General features: G+C 39.9%; 1 protein-coding gene across 1 annotated transcript in view; it reads left to right on the top strand.

Moving 5' to 3' along the window:
• The window catches only part of pdlim2 (PDZ and LIM domain 2 (mystique)), a 69,191-nt gene that overhangs the window by 37,778 nt on the left and 7,877 nt on the right, over positions 1-23,536 (top strand). The window contains exon 7 of the mRNA XM_057356933.1: positions 20,037-20,155. Within this exon, the coding sequence (XP_057212916.1) occupies positions 20,037-20,155 (119 nt within the window). The remainder of the gene's footprint in view (positions 1-20,036; positions 20,156-23,536) is intronic.

Raw genomic sequence — 23,536 nt, 5'->3', positions numbered from 1 at the left:
CCTCACATACTTGAGCAAGAATTTTAAGATTCCTTCCGTCTCTCTTCTCGTTTATCATCCTCAAACTGGAATCCCTTCATCCGACTGTTTCCTCTGAGTCTTCTTTAGGGAATATTTGCATTCTTTTATTCTAAGTTTGCTTCAGCAATTAAAATGATAGTTTATCCAAAAATTTAAATTCATTTATACACCCTCACATCATTTCAAAGCTGTCTGATCTTTAGCAAAAGACAAAAGAAGATATTTTGAAGCATGTTGCTTGTAAGCAAACAACATTGTCCCCCATTGACTTCCATTGTATGAACACAAAACCAGACATTTCTCAAATATCTTCCTTTGTGTTCCACAGAAGAAAGTTTTGAACAACATGAGGGTGAATAAATGATGACAGATTTTTTTGTGTGTAAACTGCCCCTTTAACATAGACTTTGTCAAAGATGTGTGTTTGTGTGCTATTATTTTGGAATTGTGTGGCATGATTTGCTGTGAAGTTCCTTCGTTTTGTGTGGTTTGGCTGGATTGTTTCATGGAAAGCAAAATGTGTTTCCAGAAATTAGTTCTCTCTCCCTGCCATTCTTGTACACTCAAACAAGTACTGACGAGTTCCCAGAACTCATCAGGTTGTTGTTTGGCGGGACCTAAACCTTAGCTGGTCCAAAGTGGGATCCCCAAAGCAGTTGTCAGGCACCATTTTGGACCAGCTGAGGTGTAGCTTGCCAAGCTAAATTAAAACAAAGCTAAACCACAGTTAAATGCCCATCTGGAAAATGTAGTTAGCTACAATACAAGCTACAAACAAACATCACACTTAAACTGTTTTGGTTTTAATTACATAGTTACCAGATTGAATTATTATAACGCTTTTTAAATGATCAGTATGTTTTGTTTAGGTTGACCGTGTAAAATATAGAGTTGAGTAATATAACCCTCATTTACAATATATAAATGAATTGTAAACGGTAATATTACAGTACATGGTATTTAAAGGGTTAATTCACCAAAGAGAGAATATTCTGTCATAAATTGCTCATCTTTACGTCCTTCCACAATCGCAAGACCTCCGTTTATCTTCAGAAATAATTAAGAGAGTTCTGTCAGGATCGCTATCGTCAAAAAATGATTAGCTTATAGTTTAGATTGGTGGTATGGTTCTGTTCTGGGCAAAACTCCCTGCCCGTTCGGGCAGCCATAATGGAAGACCGGATAATCCCCCCCTTAGAGTAAACCGAACAGAACAAATAGATGTCATTAGTTCTTAATTGCAATTAAAATGTAATCTAGATTTATGAAGTGAAATATCAGAAAGTCGAATCCTGATTGTAAATGTCAAGTGGAGTTGGGGATGGAGGAGGGTTATTTGCTTGTGAGGAAGGCAATAAGCTGGTGATAGCTGAATACATTTAAAACAGAAGCTGTGATGTCATATTTTTATAGGTAGATGTTGATCAGCTGATGCAAATTTGACTCAAGTGACCTGTCAGAACTCGCGTTATACGCTTGATTTTTGATGAAGTCTGAGAGCTTTCTAACCCCGCATACACAGCATAGTAACGTACACTCAAAGAAAAGAAAGTTAGTAAAGATGTCGTTTAAATAGTGCATGTGACTCCAGTGGTTCTACCTTCATTTTATGAAGCGACAAAGAATAGTGGAGCTGACGCAGTAGCCTTTAACTAAATATTTGCGTAAAAATCTGAAAAATGGGCAGGGATAATATTAAGTGAAGAGAAACAATTTCCCAACAGGACAGACTGTATATAACACTGTTTTCTTATAAAAACAGTGTTTAAAAACCTAGCAAATAGAAACGTTTCTTTAAACAGCCAGGCTACTTTTATTGCTCTGAATAAATGCACTTAGTAAGTTAGTCGTCTTACTATTTGTAGCTTACTATTTGGTTGTCTGTCACCCTCATACTGATGTATACATACATTGTGCCTGTTAGCAGGGGTCTCTCTCTCCTATGGTCCTCTGTGATCTTTGTATAGTGCATGTTAGAGAAAGCAGGTAGTCTCCAGAGAGGAAGAGAGTGGACCAGGAGAGCGAAAGATAGTGGAAAATCCATTAGTCCTGCATGGAGAGGTGTAGAGTATCCTGAGAAAAGTGGCATATACAATAGGGGCTCTGATGCAATGCGTTCGAGGTGTGTGGTGTTGGTTTTCTCGCCCTTCTGAGGCACAGGCCCGTCCTTGTGCACTCGAGTCTGGTGGAGATGGGCAGAGGAAGGGTTATTCATAACTCTCTCTCTCTCTGTCCACACTGCTTTCGTTGAGCTCCCTTCCTCACGGCCCGACCGGCGTACTGGCACAGAGGCCGTTATTGTACCATTCTCCACCTCTGTCTCGCTCTCTGTCAGTCTTCTCGATGGTTCTGTGAGAGGGTGATGGAGAAGTCCTGAGTGACGTATGGAAGATGACGACAAACACGAACAGAAGAAGGGTTGATGAGATGGAGTCCGATCGCGTTTCTGTTGAAAGACTCTAAAACAGGATTGATTTCTGCTTCCTACTGGCTGAAAAACCGAGGGCAATGATTGGGCAAACGTTTTTTGGTCCTACGCCTTTCACAGACGATATACTGTATAATTATAAAAATACCAATGTATCACTTTACTTATTGATTGCGATCAAAATGTTAAGAGACTTCCAACCAGCATGACAAAAAACGTTTCCGGACAGGGTTGCCTACTCAGGCTTTAAGCTAACGTACCATTCAGCACACTTCCACCTTTGAGCTCAGGTTATAAAAAGACAATAATGTAAACCTACTTGATGTCTTAAACAATTGATGTGTTTGTTATTAAATACCTCCTGTAATTTTAAAACAATCAGACCATTATACACTGAGATATGGTTGTCCATGTGTTCACACTGTCTGGTGCCCATTTTGAAAGCTGTCTGAAAACTTTAACCAAAAGAGTAGCTCTTTAAATGTACATTTTATAAATGTTTAGACCTTTATTTAGGGTAAGTATTATTTTGTTGAACTTTTTTCTGCTGCTGTATTGATTTCCCCTGCATGTATTTTTTCCTTAAAGGGGTAAATAAAACACTGTGCCCAGACTCTTGGAAATAGTATTAAAGCTATTCATCAGCTTGCAACTGATTATTTTATTTGCAGAGGGTCTCAGTAGCCTTGTACTTTCATTCGCTCCTTAGCCTTCCTCCATTTCCCATCATCTCTTGGGGAATGGTGTCTTTGTCAGTTGGGACTAATTCTGTTTACTGCATACACCTTCAGAAAGGAGAACAGAGGGAGGAGAACAAGTGTGACGGAGGAGAGAATATCTGTTCAGTCCATTAAGATGTGCAGCCAAACCTACGGTGGCTTTGGCAACGAATCATTCCCCGTACCATAGTTATTAGTGCCCCATTGCCCAGCCTGGTTGCCTGAGTCGACCGTTTTGTGGTCGCTGTGGGTTTCCATACTAGCAAACCTCGTCCTGTGAAAAGCTTAAGGGTTGAGATATAAATAAGCTATGGAGTGTGCTGGTTTACATGCACCTGTGCACAAACACACACGCATCCAGGAACATTGCATTAAAGGTCCAGTATGTCATTTTTTTGGAGGATCTATTGACAGAAGTGCAATATAGTATACATAACTATGTCTTCAGAGGTGTATAAAGACCTTACACAATGAAGCGTTATGTTTTTATTACATCAGAACGAGCTATTTGCAATTTGCAACCTCACCACTAAATGCCGCTAAATTTCATACACTGGACCTTCAAAGGGATCATATCATCACTGTTGGATGGAAACCTTGTATTTTCAAAACCACTGCTTTTCAGGAAATGGAAATAACATTGTATTTATTAAAAATAATATATAAACACGCACAAATATTAAACACATTTTTGTCAAAATTGACATGGTCTTTTTAATACTTTTTATTGGTAAAATATTTGCAAAATCCACGGAAAAACATAAAAAGTGACCAATAACAATGGTTATTGAAAAAATGGAAATGATGAAATAATGGAGATACATGAGATTTATTTTGCATACACGTGCGCACACACATTTTCTGTAAGCATCTTCAAAGAATTTAAAAAATGTATCGTCCCAAACCTTAATGACTTATGTGGGAACGGAAACACTGGTTACATTTCTATACAATTACTGTGAATGGTGACTGAAGCTTCCAAGCTTCAAAAAGTTGTGGCGAACACTTTTTATGATTCTTTCTAAGTTCATTATAATTGGATGAAAACAGTGACTGGCACAGAATTCAGAAATTCTTCTGTTGTGTATCACAGAACAAAGTCAGTCATATGGGTTTGGAACAACATGAGTGTGAGCCAATAACTTGTTTCTATTCAGAACAGTTCTGTGACACTCTGTTTCCATTTTCTTTATATCTGTCTCTCTTCATTTATACATTTGGGTGGAGTGGCCCTGATCATCTTCTGTTATACGCGTATTGATGGCAGACCGTGGATAGTGCGTGTTTGCACATACTGGATAACACTTACTCGGGGGGTGTGGCTCATTGGAGCGCTTGCTCGCGGTTTCTGCCTCAGAACACAAATACAGGCTCAGTTGCTGTTTCCAGCCTCAAAACAAGTCCATTTCCCACCAGTGTCTTTTCGTCCTCCGAGTGCTCCAAGAGGAAGATTTAAGAAGCTGAGCACTCACTAAAATCATTTTTGGCTTGGTCTGTCTTCCACCTCCCACGTTTCCTTTTTCTCGTTTCCTGAGATGCTCTATTGGGACAGTGCGCTATTTCAAGTTGGATTTGAAACATGGAACTCTGTTTAACTTGGCTTTGAAAGTGTGTTAGGCACTATTAGGGGTGCCATTGATTAAATCTCAAGGTCTCTTGCTTTATTAGAGGGAATTATACCGGTTCTTTCCTGCCCCCTACCATGGCAACTGATGTGATGGACACAAACCTGCTGGGGTTTATGGGGCAGCTTTTTGCAGAGATAATAAGGTTGTTTTTGTTGCAGTTTTACAGAAAAGATCTGAATGAAGTGACAACATTCCACAGATTGTCAAGGTAGCCAGGAATCTTTTTCCTGCTCTGTCAGGTCAGGCTCCATATACTGTATTTTTTGTAGCCTCACTAAAAATGAAATTTAAGATTTAATGAGAGCATACAGTACCACGGAAAATCCTTTTCCCTTGTGAAATAAGATCTGGTGTACTAGATATATTGTACTTTAATGTTCACAATCCAATTTATGGAAACAATTTATGGAAACTTGAAATTCATGTACATACTATACAGAATTCATACTGTACAGAATTCATACATACTGTCAGCTGCCGTGACTTTTTTTATCCCAGTTTATTTTTATGCAGTTTAATATTTCAGCTTTTTCCTTTCTGATATCATGTTTCCTTTTTCCTAGTCATGTTAAAAGACAAGCAAGAGGCATCTTCTGACTTATATTGTGTGTAACTTATAGCCACAGAAAAAAAGAAAAGAGACCATTCCACATTTGGATTTAATCTTGATTTCTAGATGTATTGTGGGCCATTTCAGTCCAGTGTCTGTCACTCCTGAGGTATGGTTTTGTTGAAATTCAACAAAGTCATTCAACAGCAATGTGAAAGACTGACAGCATGACATGACGCATGAAAACTGGGATGTTTTATGTTATCACAACAAAAAATACTTTTCCCTAAATATATGTACAAATATTACTGTTGTATTGCTTAAAAGTGAATATGAACTTGTTTCCTTTGCAGTATTGGAGGTCTGAAAAATAAACTCAATATTATTATTTGAAATTTGTAGAAATATTGTTAGTAGTTCACAGAGTAAAACAAAAAAGTATAATTTTACCTAGATGTACCTATAAATAGTAAATTCAGATTAGATGAAAATGGTCTTTGAAATGGTCTCTTCATTTTTTTTGTGGCTGTATAGTGCCATTAACGTATAATGGATAGAGACATCTTCAGCATCAGAAAGGAAGGTAAACAAGGAACAAGGTTCAGGGATTAAAAAAAAACATTTTTTTACCTATACCCCCCAGAGATCATAGCAACATCTTTGTTAACAGTTACTATGACAGTGATTTAGAAAATAAGATGTGGAGAGATACAAAGGTTCAGTGCATCGGTTTTGAGCGTCTGTCATCTACTGATCCAGATGCTTTAGTTACAAATCTTTCCCGTTCATCCTCACTGTATCAAACTGTGATGCAGTGTATCGCATTCCACATGCCTCTGTTTGTATGTCATGGGTGCTTTTTATCAGGTAAAGCATGAATAACCAGCCCAGCTCTTTGAAGAGCACATCAAAATCCCACAGGTCTCAAGATGTAAAAACTAAATGACTTCCACCCTGATATAAAGCAGGATACATGTCACAAAACGACAGTGTATTATTGCTACCTTTAACATCATTTCAAGTTACATGCTTTGATACTGGATACGGGTCACAACAGTGTACTGATACTAACATACTGTTAAACTTCTGTGACACGCTGAAGAGTTTTATATCAAAGGTTCTTCGAACATGCTTATTCGGACCTGACTGGAATAAAGATGAGCCCTCAGCAATTTAAGGATGGTTAGAGATGATGAGCAGTGGTGACTGTGGTATCACCCTCTTAGTTTTTCTGTCTCCTCTCTCATTTGGGGTTTCTTGGGCTGGCGAACATCATAAATGGATGATGAAGTCCACAGCTTTAACAAGGTCCTAATGAATACCAGATGCCTAATTAGTTTGATTCTCGGCTACAGTTAGACCACTTAAACACATTTTAATAGAAAGTAAGAGCTGTTAACTCGGTGTCCAGTTTGCCATGCATGAGGTGACTTTATTGGGTTGCAGTGATTACGACCGTAGTGTGAAACTGAGCATTCTGAATTCCTTGTGGTAGACTTGAAGGCGTTGGAAAATATGCCTTTGACATCTGGCTTTACATATAGATTTATTTGCCTCAGGGTCTTGATGCTAATCTCCCTGTCCAGCTCATGCACATGACATGGCACGTCATTCTGTAGGCAGCATTCATTTCTGAATACATGGACTATGACATGATGTGACGAGTTTGTATAAAGCAACCGGGTACATGACATGAATCATTTGTCAGGTTTGGTGATGGTTGAAAACAAGAGCAGTGTGGCATGTGGATTTTTAATATTCACCCTGTAGATACTCTACAATTGCCTACATTTCTAGATCAGATCAGATGTTTTGTCGTTGAACAATGCACGTTACTGCAAACTCTTCCTTGGCCATGAGTCCAGTTTGCACAATATTCAATCACGAAATATAATATAGACTCCTGGTGTTATTTAAGGAATTTTGATTTAATTTCTAAAGATTTCAAGTTTATTGCCAAATAAAAGCCAATAAACCTTTGGACATGGGTCATATCGTCTAATGTACCAATAGCTTCTGAATGTAATTTCCAAACTTAACTCGTACTGTATGAACCTCAGGGCAAACTAGGGACACAAGCCATACGTAATAAAATTCCACCCCCAGAGCTGAAAGAAATAACTTGAAAATCCTCACAACTCGCATCTGCTTGGACCCCAGTGATTTGCCATATGTGGTATTGCTTATACCGCACCGCTTGTGGTATTTATTTCCTCTTAATGTTGCTAATCAATTTTGTAAAGGGGGTATTACTGTGTAAAGACCCTCAGGAAAAACCGAGAAATAAACATTGAGAGTATATTTGTCCTTTGCCTGGCATGCAGGAGTTAAATGAGCATTGCTTGCAGCCATCAGTATTGATATGAAACACACACACACACACTCAGAGAACTTTCAATTTTCTTCATTTTCATATGTAATCCCAGGGGTGTGGTGTGGTGTGGTCTAGTGGTCAAAAATTTGGATTGGTAGCTCAAAGGGTGTAGATTCATACCCCACACAGGTTGATATGTATTCTGATCCTTATGGAGCATCAACAGGTCTGATTTTGTTTGAAATGGATTCTTTGGTCTACAACATTCAAGCACTACAGATTTGAGGTTTGCATTGGCGCACAAACCAGCAGATGTGTTGTAAATTATTGTTATAAGCCTTAAAAGCACTGGGGAAGTACCCACAATGCATTTCTTCTATCAAACCATTTAAGAGCGTAGTAAGAAATGCAGACTACAACACTTGTAAATCACAAATGCAACTAGAAATTCTCACCTCTCAGTAGGAACTGTCTACACCTCCAAAACTGCTGCACATTTGGCAGCAACAAGCTCTCTGGATCCACTGCCCAAACTCAAAGAGCCCAGTGTTAATTTTTTCCTGTGCCTAGGCAACACGGCGTCCTCTGATACATAGTCTTACCATATTCTGCACACCATATTAATCATGTGCCCTGGAGCCTCAAACAGAAATGTTATGGCTTACATGTGCGGGTGAGTCGCCGCGTACAATCCCTGGCACCGTGTGTGTGGTTTCTACATTATTATCCTAAACAAACCCGTGGCACGTCATTATAATAAGTGCTCATACAGTGAATAGCTTTAGGGAAATGAAAACATCAGAAAAGTGGGATGTGTGCGTTCCTTATTAAAAGAGTCATGCAACATTTGAGACACAGCAGTCTGATTATTACTCATGTCATGCAGCTTCTGTCTGTGAGAACTTTGTAGTGCTTGGTAGTGCCTATGGATGGCGGTATAGAAATCAAGAAATAAATTTAAATCTTGCAAAATAAAGAGCAGCGAATTGTAAATTTCTTGTAAATAATTTTACTCCATTAAATCAAAACAAAGCCTTAATATGTCCGTAGATATTTAGGAAAAATGTATTGGTTTGTCCAAAAAACAATGCTATATAGCCAGTTATTCCACTCTGAAATGTGCATTCCTTTCCGGAATGTCTGTTTTTGTTTTGGTCCGTGTAACTCCGCCCACTGACGATTTGCCCACTAGTGTATTTCTACAGCTCGGTTGCCAGTTTGCGACAATCGCAGCATATTGTAGCAAACAAACGATCTGGGTCAGAGATAGCAGATTTCACCCTTTCCGGTACTATTACATTGCAAACTTAGAAAGAAGTACTATATTATTTTACAACTTACGAGGAGTAATATACAATTTTATTGCAGTTATTTAAACGAGACAGCAATATGGCCCGTAAATGCGACCTCCGGAGAACACAACCTCTGAAAGAGCTGCTGATTGAGTTATATTTGCAAACAACAAGGCCACTGCAAACGTATAAATTATCAGATAAACTTAGTGTAAGAGTTGATGCTTTCCATTACTCTCCTTTAAGTGTCTTTCAACTCCTGCGAGCGTCGATTCTGAGGACGGGCCGGGAAAAGCCCTCGCCAATATTTTGAATTTGGACTGCGATACCAAGCTCAACCGCTAGGTGCCAATGTTACATACGGCTCCTTTAAATCTATTTAGTGTGCAACTGTAGATGTCACGGTATAGCTTATATGCACATCAGTTGTATTCATTGTGCCATTCCCGTTCATTGTAATCATTCTTTCCATTATCTGGACTCAGAAAAACAAAACTTAAAACGTTTTTATTAATAAAATATTAATTTAAAGGAATACTTAACCCCAAAAATGAAAATTCTGTCATCCTTTACTCATGTCAGATCTCACCCCCCATGGACTCCCATAGCGTTTATTTTCCCTACTATGGCAGTAAATGTTTCTGTGTGTTCAGCAGAACAAAGAAATTTATACAGGTTTGAAACGATCTGAGGGTGAGTAAATGACAAAAGATTTTTCATTTTTGGGTGATCACTTTTAAGTTGTTTTGCCTTTATTCACGACCTATCTTGGCTTAATACTTATATTTTTTCTACACTCCTCTTTCTCCTGTTTTTTTTCTCTTTAGTTACAATATAGCTATACTTAGCTCAGCTGTTATTATTTTGGTGGGTGATTTGTGAAGAAAAACATTGACCATCCATGGGCAGACCAACATGGAATCTGCAGACTTAGTTTTTCCTGTGGGGTAAATGAAAATGCAGCATAACATGGATTTGATCATGAATTATACTGCCGTGTCTTATCAATAACACTTTTATAGCTGCTTTGCTTACACTAGAGAGCTACTTGTCTTAGGTGTTTGTAAATAATTAACTTTAAAATGTGTTACCTTGCATAAATGTATTATTGTAACCATAGTTTCCATCAAAATGCCATAGTTACTGTAGCTACTTCTAACTATATTAATTTGTTGGGTGCTGTGGTAACTTGGCTACCACAGATTGGACAAATTAAACATTGACAGCTTCTTTTACTTTTAGTGAGTATAGTTAAAGGAATACTTCACACAAAAATGAACATTCTGTCTTCATTGCCCCCCCTAGAGTTGTTCCAAATCTGTATAAATGTATTTGTTCTGATGAACACTAAGGGGTGTATCGATTATTTTTCTAACGATATGATGCATCGATACCACACGTAAAATATCGATATGAGGTACCTTTATTTTGACACTCTGTGTCCCCATTCCTCACGTAACGTCCATAAGTGTGTTTTTTGTTAGTTCAGTTTTCGCTGGATTCATTTTGCGGTGGAGCGCTGTCACACCAAAAATGCAGGCTGCAGCTTCTCAGTGACTCACTGTTTCCCATTCATTCCTAATTTGTCTCGCAAGTGTTGCGAAGTTAGCAACTCTTTCACTAATTTTAGGGACTTTTGTTCAATAGAGGCGCATACAGACAAACTGGATAAACCTTAGCTTTCATTCAGTGGGAAATTGCAGGCAGTACTACTGCCCCGCGAGCGCAAGGTCTCGCTTTCCCGGAGCAGGGATTACCTCTCAGCGTCTAACTTAGTACGCTGTGAAAGGAGAAGCCAAAGCCACTAGATGTTAAGCCTACAAAAAGCATAACAGCCCTGGCTTCAGTGGAATGCAGGAAAGGGGTCCAGATATAGTTTTCCATCTCTCTTTAATAAGAGTATCTCTGGAGAAGCATGTTTGATATATAAATATGAAACAAACAATATGTACACGAGAACGGCTTTATTGGGCAATATGCTGTATTAAAATATGTTTTGAATCGGGTCTGAAGTTGCAACACACAAAACTACGCGATGACATCATGAATATGTTAATTATCCTGACGCCATCCAGCCCCACTGTCCTAGCAGAATCACTATAGTTTATTGTTGTAAATGTCCCATTTGCACACAGTGTGTGCAGTTTTCAAAGAGTTTAACTAAACGTTCATCTTATATATTTTGGTTTCATTTGTGAGTTATGAAAATGTATCTGCATGCGTAAACTAGGCCAGTAATATCAAAGTATCGATTAAATTCATTGAATCGGATCGAATCGCAAACATTTCCGAAGTATCGGCAAATATCGAATCGCTGGCAGAGAATCGATACGGCATCGTATCGTGATGAACTGTCCGATTTACACCCCTAATGAACACAGAGAAAGATATTTGGAAGAATGCTTGTAACCTAACAGTTCTTGGCCACCATTGACTATTATGGTACAAAAAAATACTTTATAAATTTCTTTGTTCTGTTTAACACAAAATAAGATATTTTGAAGAATGTAGAAAAGAAAACCGTTCTGGGGCACTTTTGTCTTCCATTGTAACTTTTCCTACTACGGGAGTCAATGGGGGGCAAAATCTGTTTGGTTACAAGCATTCTTCCAAATATCTTTCTCTGCGTTCATCAGAACAAAGAAATGTATACAGATTTAGAACAACTCGAGGGTGAATAAATGATGATAGAATTTTCATTTTTGGGTGAACTGTCCCTTTAAGAGTTGTGTTTGGGTTAGTCTGAAGCAATCTTAACTAGCCTTTGTATCAAAACAATAGTTGTGTATGGTATTTCCTCATGCAGATGGTTAGATACAGTATGTGAGCGTGTGTGTGTGAATGTTTATGTATAGTCCCGTCCTGGAGATGTTTTGAAGCACTGATTGCAGTGTATGAAAGCTAGTCAGAGGCACTGAACTGTGCCAGCCGGAGGAAAGACTTGAGGAAAAGCTTGTGATTGCAAATTGACTTCCTTTCCTTCTCATAACCTCAGTCCAACACAAACACAGCTTACATCCTCACACACACACACACACAGGGCAAGAAGGGAATGCTCCCTTTGCAAAGTACAACACTTGGCCAACTCTATAAATGGTCAAGCACAGAAACGAATGACCTGTTTGGATTTGCACAGCATCGCCAGAAAGACAAGGTCAATATAGAGCAGAATAATGAAGTGGTGACATTGCATGTCAGCCATTTGCCTTCTCCTGCTTCCCCATTATGCATGTGTGTTTGTTTCTCCCGGTTTGCTTTTGTTTGGGTGCGACTACATTCCTAGCGAGCTTCTCTAGATCTTAACTGCGCTCTGTTGATGGGCACTGTGTCTGGAAGCAGGTTATACACTGTACCAGCACAGTGAGTTTTCGCCGAAGTGTGTACAGGTTGTGAACTGGTTTTATCAATCTTTTCATCTACATGTACCTGAAAAAATGCCTGTTTTCCACCAACACTATGTTTTTTTTATCTTTGTTGCCGTAGGTAAAATCTGTTACTATATCTGGGACTATTTCTATTAAACTAGGATTAAGGACGCAAACACACCCCTAAGTAACTTGTCTCAAACTTCTTTTTTGCTGTAGACATGAACGAGACCTTTAGCAGCTTGTGTTATTAATGATGAGTGATGTGCCATTCATTTTCTACGGCCGTTTCTCAATACGTGTTCTTCAGCGGTCTTGTGTCCACTTGTGTTCTCGCTCTACGTCATCAATAACCGTCCCAGTCCGGTTCCAATACTCAAGAACAGAGAACGCATGAAAGTACCTGGATGTGTTCTGGATATCAAGGATGCATCGAATGCAGCTGTGCGCGTACAGAATCCGTTTGAAGTCCCAGAAGTCGCTACGGCGCGTCCATCCGAGTTCGTTCTTCCGAGGCTGCCTCACAAGACCGGTCTCCACGAGATCACAAGTCTGTTCTTTGCGTTCTTGGAATTGAGAAACGGCCTATATGATCAAACCTATGATTGTCACCTGGTGGATTAAATAGTATGATAAAGAAGATTACATTAGCTGTGTTTCCATCCAAAGTTTCAAAATGACTTGCTGTAAGTATAAAATTGGAATATTGCATAAAACATTAGTAAACTTTTCCATCTAGTCAGTCAAAGAGGACAAAATCGTAACTTTCTGATGAATTGCCACTAAATTATCACTTAGAAAATGGAAGTGCTATAGCAGTAGAAGATGCCACTAAGGCAGTGGTTCTCAACAGGGGGGCCATGGGAGACACCCCGGGACTCAGCTGACTTCCAAGTAGGCCTCAAGATTACTAATATTTTAAAATTAGACAAAATGAGCATTGAAATGTATTTACTAACTAAAAAAGACTTTTCTTATTATTTAGTCATTTTTATAATGAATAAATGTTTATCCAGTATAGTCAAAAAGATTGAAAAGGTCTTATATATATATATATATATATATATTTTAAGACCTCAGTGTATATATTAAAAAACTGTAAATTACTTGCTCCTCAGAGCACACAAATGAAATGCAATACATGTGTTCATCTCATCTTGCTTTAAGAAGCAGATGTCTGCTCTTTGGGAATGCAGACATGGAGATTATACGAACCATATTGACGGCAAAGATGACACGTTTTATGAAATAAAACATGTTTTTAGACAATTGATTGAATATGTTTTCATACACATCTTTTTTAATGCAATTTCCCAAAACGAGCATTGAAGGGATATTTCACTACCAAATCAAAATTTCCCCATGTTTTACCTGCCCTCAAGGCATCCTAACTGAATATGGATTTCTTCTGGAAGAATAATCCAGTCAGAGTCATGATACCGCATTTTGCTTCCAAGCGGTAGAATGGTAGAATTTGAAGCTCCAAAAAGTGCATCCATCGATCAAAGAACTGCTCGACGTGGCTCCGTAGTCTTAGCAAAGGTCTTCGATGCGAATCGATGCGTTTGTTTAAGAGAAATATCCATATTGAAAGGGCTATTAACGTTGTTGTCTAGCTTCCATGTCATCTCTTGAATGCCAGTGAACTAGATGCATGTTCTTCTGGCAGATGACGAAGGCATATCGTAAATGCTGCATTTTTGGTTTTTAGCCAATAGGATAGCGTCTACTCTGCCGGGAGATTTTTGCACCGTCAAAATACTATAACATTTTTTTGTTTATTGTTGTGTGTCCATTTACCTGCTCTGCATGTCTGCACTACTGTTGTTAACATAAGCACGTGTCTGCTGTTCTTCATGCGGCGCGTTTGAACTTTTAGAAGGAAAATTCTTGCTTTTAGGTATGGAAAAAGGTGCCTGTCTTGTGGTAAGGCCAAATTCATTAACATTTGTTGCAGAGAAATGTACATTTACATGTTTCAAGTTGTTGAAATTAGCATTACTTAATATATTAAATATATATATTTAACGATGAATATGATAATTTACTAAGAACAACCGCTCCAAACATGTAATGGTAATAAATGAATTATTGTTAATTGTAAGTTCCAGTGACGAATGCTGCGTTTTAGGTTTTTAGCCAATAGGATAGTTGGCTAAAAAGTTCTTTACTGTTGCAGCTGCTATTTTCAACCCTAGTTCAGTTTCTAACTGTGTTCTCTGTTAACTGTTTCTCCATGACCTCATGGCTGATTCTGCATCAGAACTCTCCACCAGGTTATGCTCCGTCTACTTCACTTTGTGATGGAGAAGCGCTTGGCACTGTCCATGGCCATATATTTGCCTTTGTGTCAGAGAAACTCCCCTCGTGTATGCCAGCCATGTGTCAAGAAACCGCAAAATATTAGATTGACTCGTTTGTTTTAGACCAGAATTGTGGGGCTTTCAAAGGGTCAGTCCCGATTTCTAACCATTCACAATTAGCAGCTTTCAAATAATTTAACAATTTTGAAGAAAATAAAGTGATGTGCGAAAAGTTTAGAAGCGTTCATTTTAAGAGATGTCATGTCATACAGTATCGCCAGTTGGAAAGCTTATGTTTTTTTTAAGGTATTGTTTTTGTTTTGAGATAATATGCAATGTTCTATACATACGATTGGATTCGGTTCTGTTCCTCTCTTCAAAAAGCAATAGATTTTTTGTTTTAAAGTTTGTTTAAACATCGGTGAGTAGTGTTGGTCACCTTAGCACACACCGCTTATGAATTTAAGCTTTCATGAATGTATGTGCTGGTTTGTGGCAGTAATAAGAGTTGTGGAAGAAAGGAGGTACAGTATTATTCAGTATGTGAGTATGTTTGCTTTTGCACTTAAGGGAATTTTTGAGGTTTACAATGGTTCCCTGTGTATGTGTTGGGTTAAAAGTATGTATACTTGGTCTGTGTCCACTGATCATTCAACCAGTTTAAGTCCTTGAAACACTGAAATGCATTCACACAAACATACGCACATTTAATTTTGGGAAATAAATGTAACATTTAATGTAAAGAGCAATACAATGTAATAGTATTCGGTATAGTAAAAAAAGTATTTTTTTGTTAAAGTAACAATACGGGATTTTTAGGAGGATCTATTGACAGAAATGCAATATAATATACAACACTATTTCTTCAGAGGTGTGTAAAGACCTTACGTAATGAACCGCTATGTTTGTAATACCTTAGAATAAACTATTTCTATCTACATACAGAGCGGCCCTACATACATTGAATTCGCTGCCATGTTTTGTACAGCAGCCCTAAACGGACAAACAACTCTGCAATGCGCATTTCCTCTTCCTCCTCCGCCTTCTTTTTATCCTTAAAATCCACAGAACGTTTATTTTATGTAATAAATAAGACATAGCTCTTTCTACAGTCCTTCTAATGCCTGCAAAATCTCTTCCCTGCGTCAACATGAGTACGACATCTTTTTGTACTGTGGTGGCCACCGTCGTGTTTGGACTGAGCGATTCGTTGCAAATCTATAATACAACGCTAGTGGCCACTGTTAATCAAGAACTGCGCCTTTAACTGAAGTCAAGCAAACAGAATGACACACAGATGGGTGTGAATTTATGTCATGTTCCTGTTTTAAATGCCTGGACACCATCGCTGCCATCCAGCAGAAGTTTAGACTATACTATGATATGTTTGTATGAAGGAAGATGAGCACTTTCCTCCTCAAGTGATTCAAATAAACACATTCGTGTTTTGGCTCAGAAGAAGTTTGACAGTCATGAGTGGATCACTCATAAAAACCATCAAGACAAAATTAAAGGATGTCCTGTTTAAGGACTCCCCCTAGTGGTGTATACACTTAATATAATGTTTTGTGCTTGCTTCGATATCTTTACATGATAACATTTTTAATGCTATCATAATTTGACAAGTGTGTTCTTTACAAATTGTACTACACTTTATCTAAATAAATCCAAACAATTAAAACAATTTTTGTATGTGTACTGTATGTATGCAGCAAAACAATGTATACAGGTAACAAAATGTTTATGAACATTCCCATTAAGTTATGGGAAGTTGTTCCTAAATGTAGAAAATGTTTCACTAACAATGTATAAATAACGATTTAATACCAACGTTTAGCAATGACATTCAACATATATAATGCGTTTAAATGACGTAGCACTGTTAGCTGATCTAGATGCACATGACGATCAAACTAATGGTAGAGATCAAGGAGACCGAAGTGAAAGTTTGGATCTAGGTAGAAGAAACTGATCCTAGACCAGCAGTTATGTGCAGCTTTAAACTGGTACCAGGAAAAGCAGCAGGTAGAGGTGACACTAGGTAACACTAAATATTGTGCTGAATATGTTTCTTGGTTTTTATAGTATGGAAAGACTTGAGTGATTAACATGCGTTTCATTCAGCCCACATGTAAGTTAAATCAAATGTTCGCTGGGAATCCAGCCTGTGACCTTGGGTTGATTCTTCCAGTTAAGCTACATGGCTTAATGTCATTTAGATGACATTACAGTGAGTTAAAATGCAGGTGTTGCCCACAGAACGCAGCGTGTGTACTCTGCTGGTATTCAAAACGTCCGTGCAGTCGATCAGATCGTCACAGCAGTTGATAATCGCTTCAGAGCGGGCGGAAATGCTCTTGGCTGCACTTTCGTCAAGTTTGGTGGACGGAGCCAAACAGCCCCAGGTGGAATTTGTCATTTCAAGATTGCTTGGGAACAGCCTCCTGTATTTAAAAGCCTGAATAGGGAATTTCGTACAGCTGGTGTCAGAAGAGCTGCCCAGGATAACATCCATCAGCATTAGGGCCAAACATCTGCGAGCGTGCTTTTCTCCAGCCCCCTCATTTGTCTTTGCCAGCACACACTTCCACCAGATACTGTAGAAAAGGCCATCAGCAGCTGCACGAGGCTCGCACGGAAGGCTTTCTGCGTGTTCACTTAGACCCCAATGTGAAATTGATTGTGCTAGAATCTCCACAGCCAAGAAATCGCCTGGAGATCACAGTCGAAAGACACCAGAACCAGCTGAGACGATGACAGATGAGCATACTTCCAGCTTTAGTCAGAATTAGAAATGCTTTTTCATCTCGGGGTGACGATTTTTTTGGTTTGTCTTGAACGTGACGTGTTGGGCCATGTGTGGGAATGCATCTCATATGCTAAGCATCTGATATTGTCCACCACCTGTTGCCTTGAGTCACTTTTATTTTGGTAGTTATGTAAGTTGTATTTTATTTTAGATTGACAGTTAGTCGCTATTCAAAGTCAGTGCTCCAATCTGCTTGTTAAAGGGATACTCTAGCCAAGAATGAAAATTGTCACCATTTACTCACCCTTAAGTTGTTCCAAACCTGCATAAATTACTTTGTTTTGCTGAACCTAAAGGAAGATATTTAGAAGGATGTTAGCAATTTTCAGTTCTGGGACATCATTGACTACCATAGTAGAAAAAATTATTATGTATTTTAGGTTTGGGCGATGTCTATCTAATTGGCATCGTCCATCACAATTTTTCACTGTAGACATTGTCCGATGACATCGCCGTGCGGCGTTATAAAGTGAGGCGCGTCTTTATACAATGCGAGCTGCGCAGACACGCATACGTCATCTGTATGCAACACGGGCTGCACAGACGCGTGTATTTATACAACGCGGGCTGTGAAGACGCGCATCCTTTTTATTCAAGGCAGGTTGCGCAGACATACGTCTTCTTTATTCAACGTGGGCTGCGCAGACATACGTCGTCTTTATACAACGCGGGATGCGCAGACACGAGTCAGACACGCGTCTTCTTTATACAACGCGGGATGTGCAGACACGAGTCAGACACGCGTCTTCTTTATACAACGCGGGATGTGCAGACACGAGTCAGACACGCGTCTTCTTTATACAACGCGGGATGTGCAGACACGAGTCAGACACGCGTCTTCTTTATACAACGCAGGATGCGAAGACATGAGTCAGACACGCGTCTTCTTTATACAACGCGGGTTGCGCAGACATGGGTCTTCATTATACAACGCGGGCAGCGCAGACATGGGTCTTCATTATACAACGCGGGCAGCGCAGACACGAGTCTTCTTTTTACAACGCGGGCTGCGCAGACATGGGTCTTCATTATACAATGCGGGCAGCGCAGACACGAGTCTTCTTTATACAACGCAGGCTGCGCAGACACGAGTCTTCTTTATACAACGCGGGCTGCGCAGACACGAGTCTTCATTATACAACACGGGCAACGCAGACACGAGTCTTCTTTTTACAACGTGGGCTGCGCAGACATGGGTCTTCATTATACAATGCGGGATGCGCAGAAACGAGTCTTCTTTATACAACGCGGGCTGCGCAGACACAAGTCTTCTTTATACAACGCGGGCTGCACAGACACGAGTCTTCATTATACAACACGGGCAACGCAGACACAGGTCTTCTTTATACTATGCGGGCTGCGCAGACACGGGTCTTAATGCATCTTCTGTATACAACACGGGCTGCGCAGACACGGGTCTTCATTATACAACGCGGGCTGTGCAGACACGGGTCTTCATTATACAACACGGACTGCGCAGACACGGGTCTTCATTATACAGTACAACGCGGGCAACGCAGACACGGGTCTTCTTTATACAACGCGGGCTGCGCAGACACGGGTCTTCTTTATACAATGTGGGCTGCGCAGACACAGGTCTTCTTTATACAACGCGGGCTGCGCAGACACGGGTCTTCATGCTGCATCTTTATACAACACGGGCTGCGCAGACACGGGTCTTCATTATACAACGCGGGCTGCGCAGACACGGGTCTTCATTATACAACGCGGGCTGCGCAGACACGGGTCTTATAGTAATAAAGTCAGGACAATCTGTACTGCGCGAGCTTATATGCCCCTTAGCCTTGTTCATATTTGTTTACAAAGTGATTTGCAGCACAGAGCAGTGAGATTCATGTGACGAAAGTGAAACATTTGTTGGAATCACGATGCCGGCTCACCATCGTGATGTCTGTCAGCCAATCTGTGATGGACAATGGCATAGTATATCGGCCTGACCCTAATATATTTTTGTTCTGTTGAACACAAAAGAAGATATTTGGAAGAATGTAGGATAGCTAACTGGGCACCATTGACTACCATTGTATTTTTTCCTATTTCTGCAGTCAATGATGTCCCAGAACTGAAAATTTCTAACATTCTTCCAAATATCTTCCTTTGTGTATGGCAGAACAAATACATTTATACAGGTTTGGATCAACTTGAGGATGAGTAAATGATGACAGAATTTTCATTTTTGGGTGAACTGTCCCTTTAAGTCTGATGTCACGCATGCGACCTCAGAGGAGTCCAGAAGTTTTTCGACCATTCCTGCATTTTTTATTTGCTGCAGGAGTTTCAGCTTGCAATGGTCTACTGAAGAACTTGTGAAATTTATGGAAATGCAACAGTGCTCTCCAGAATGACATAATTTATGGATTTTATCATTTACAAAACAAGGGTGGCGATTTTTTTTGCCCTTTGGATTGTAATGCACACACAAGGTTGCTCAACCCTAGTTATCTCTTAGCAACTGCAGGTGCCTCGGCATGGGGAAGATTACACAGACATCTGCTGAGCACACATACCAACACACACTTGCGAAGTATTCCTGTCATGGGGTTGAATTTGATTTCTGACAGCATGTTATTTTTCTGATGTGTGTAGGAGATCTCGCCTGTGGATTACCGCAGTAACTCCTTATCCAGTCGAACGCCAACTCCCCCTGGACGATACTCTCCACACAGCCCCATCGATCGAGAGCTATCCGCTTCTCCACGCCGCAGGTACACAAACCCCATTTAACAAACTCTGCTCTTTTATGCTAGCTTAGGAGTTTGCAATATTATCTGTGTTGTTTTTTGCCTGCTGTAGACATTGGGAATGTTTACTGTTCTGCTGTGTGATTATTTGTTTTAGTTCAATTTTGTACTGGAAACGGTTTCCGCATCAGGAAAAAACTGCACACACATTGTCGTTTCTGGATTTATTTTGGCTTCATTCAGTCGACTGTTCTGAATGAGTCACAACGTGGCAGATGTCCCGAAAATCTATTTTTCTTTATAGAAAGGATTATATCATGTCTGCCCCTAATTGCCCCCTCACTCATCCACGCACCCCACCCCTTTTTTGCTTAACCAATACAATCCTATCCATTTTGTTGACCACACCCCCTTTAGCTGTCAACCAATACGTGGTAGCCCAAACTCATACCTTTCAGACCGAAACTCTCAGCTTTCGTATGGCTCAAAACTCGACAGAGAGGTGTGCATGTGTGTGTTTGCTGGATGTGTGTACAGTTGTCACTATAGGCTCCACAACAAGAGTTGCAAAGGAATTCAGGTTTGCTTGTACGAGGTAAGTCCTAAAATGTTCAGCCTTTTTCTTCAAACCCAAAGCATGATAAGGTCCTCTGGCTGGCGGCGGCGGCGGGGGGGGGATTGTAATCCGAGACTAATGTTGTGCTTTCTTCTTAGTGCTTTAAGATCTGCGCAGTTTCAAACATGTTTAGTGAGCTTTAAGATGCTAATCTAAATTCAGGCAAATATGTTTGCATGCAATTTTTGTATGATCAATCTTAATAACTGTAAGAAGTACTGTAAAAGTACTCCGATAAACAAAAACAAGCATTCTTTTGACTGCAACAGTTATTTATACCATGAATCAGGAACATTGTCTGGGTGCCCTGTGACAGTGGACCCCAAAAACATCCCGCAATAGTATAACCTACTCCTCAGAGAAGGGGGCCCACCCATAAAACATCGTCCCGACCCCGGGAATTCAAGCGTCAGCCCTGTGGGGAACTGGGAAAATGTAAACCCGCTGTCTGGTTTCAATTTGAAGCATGTTCTGCGTACAGATGGCGAATCTAAACATTGCATTTACATTTGAGATTGAGCTTCACAGTGTGCTCAGTTTCTCTCTCCATTTCTTTCCTGTATTAATTCGTATGTTCCAAATGCATCGCTCTTTTATTTCATTTATTCCGTCATGTCTTTGAAAAACGTCATCTTGTCATTTCACATGAATTCTAACACACGCACACATTAACATGTTGACAAGTCACGCCGGTTTCTTATGACAACCACACCCAGATACTCAATGAACCCTCATGACACTTTATGGACATTGAAACACCCACATGCTCATTGCAAATCTGTTTGGTTATGGTTGTCTATTGTTCCACCTCTTCTAGTGACAAAATGTGCAGCATTTGCTTCTTTTAAGTTCAATAGTCCTGTTTGATAGTTGTGGCTGTTGGTTAATCGTTTCTCAACACTCGTCATGTCTTCGGTATATAAAGCAACCTTGACAACCTTGTTTTCATAGAGCAAACGGCACGCGATTTGCCAAGGCCATGGTTGCTGAGAGGATCTGTTACCGCGTCCGTTATGACACGGCATGCACTGTACGCCTGTGCGTTCTTTGTTTTGCCATGTCAACATGCACTAGTGACGCATTGCACTTTTGATGTGCTGACATCATTACATTTAGTCATTTAGCAGACGCTTTTATCCAAAGCAACTTACAAGTTGGGTAAACAATGTAAGCAATTGGGTCAACATTAGGAAAATAATAGCATAAATGCAATAAAACATGTCTCACAAAGCCTACTGCAGTGTACAGAGCTAAGTTTATTTTTTAATTTTTTTAATATATAGATAGAGTAGAAAAGCTATAGAAGTCAGAAATGTTCGGTCAGCTGCTGACGGAAGAGATGTGTTTTTAGCCGATTCTTAAAGATGGCCACAGAATCTGCTGATCTTGTAGCAGCAGGCAGATCATTCCACAAATGTGGAACTGATCCAGAGAAGGTTAGTGGGAGCGATTTTTTGTTTGTTTGTTTGTTTTTTCACCTTTTTGGGATGGCACCACAAGACATCGTTCTTTTGCAGAGCTTAAGGATGTGGAGGGTACATGAGTCTGAAGATAAGGGTGTGCCAACCCAGTGGTGGTCTTGTAGGCCAGGAGCAGAGTGTTGAATCTGATGCGAGCGACTATAGGGGGCCAATGTAACTTAATGAAGAGAGGGGTCTCTTCGGCTCATTGAAGACCACTCTTGCCGCTGCATTCTGGATCATCTGTAGAGGTTTTGTTGTGCAAGCAGGAAGTCCAGCCAGTAGAGCACTGCAGTAGTCCAGTCTGGACAGAACAAGAGCCTGGACTAGGACCTGCGTAGCATGCTCGGATAGGAAAGGTCTAATTTTCCTGATATTGTAGAGGATGAATCTACAGGACCAAGTGGTGCTGGCAACCTGATCTGTGAAGTTTAGCTGATCATCGATCACCACTCCCGGGTTTCTGGCCATTCTGGAAGATGTGATGGTTGATGTGCCTAGTTGAATGGAGAAGTTGTGATGGATCTTAGGGTCGGACGGGATTACAAGCAGTTCTGTTTTAGCAAGGTTCAGCTGCAGCGTTCTGCAGACATCATGCGTTTTGTTCTGTTACTTATGGTTATTTTTGCATGGGTTTCCATTAGTGATGTTTATAGTAATGCCATATTGACATGAAATATATATTGGCTGAAAAGCTTCCGGATTACGTAAGTGTTTAAACAGGTCTTTTCGCACAGGTGCATTGTAGCATCCCACTTCACATTTAAGTTCTTCACACTTGAGTGCATTTGAAGAAAAAAGCACTTGTAAGCAGATGTTTTTGTTGTTGTTGTTGTGTATGTTATGTGGGTGTGTGTGTGGAGAGAATGTTAAGTATTCTCATATGTCAGAATTTTTCCTCCAGGGTGAATGTCTTGGCCGTGTGGCAGTGAACCAATGGGTGTAATGCAGGAATGAGATGCCCATGTGTGAGAGGAATGTTGTGTGAAATAAAAACAGCATTTTATACAGCGTTTACGACAGCCTCATGCATAATATAACCAGATGGCCATAAACCTCCTGTTGGCTGGCTAATGTAAATACACTAAACAGCTCATTAATATCGTCTTCATAAAACATGCTAAACAAACACAGACGCAATGTTTTTAATGGACATTCAGGGCTGGACGTTAACTTTTTTGTACATAGCACCGGTGCTATAGAGGTTTAAAGTTTTGCAGCACAGGACAAATAGTTGTAGCACAACAGGCTAAAGTATAGGCTAAAAAGTGCAGTGCATCACATAAATAGGCAGGTTAATGACAAAGGACATTAATGTTACATACAGAT

The sequence above is a fragment of the Triplophysa rosa genome, linkage group LG17 (genome assembly GCF_024868665.1).
Source record: "Triplophysa rosa linkage group LG17, Trosa_1v2, whole genome shotgun sequence".
Lineage (NCBI taxonomy): Eukaryota > Metazoa > Chordata > Actinopteri > Cypriniformes > Nemacheilidae > Triplophysa > Triplophysa rosa.
The sequence above is the reverse complement of the archived record's forward strand: the minus strand, read 5'-3'. Positions and strand labels throughout refer to the sequence as shown.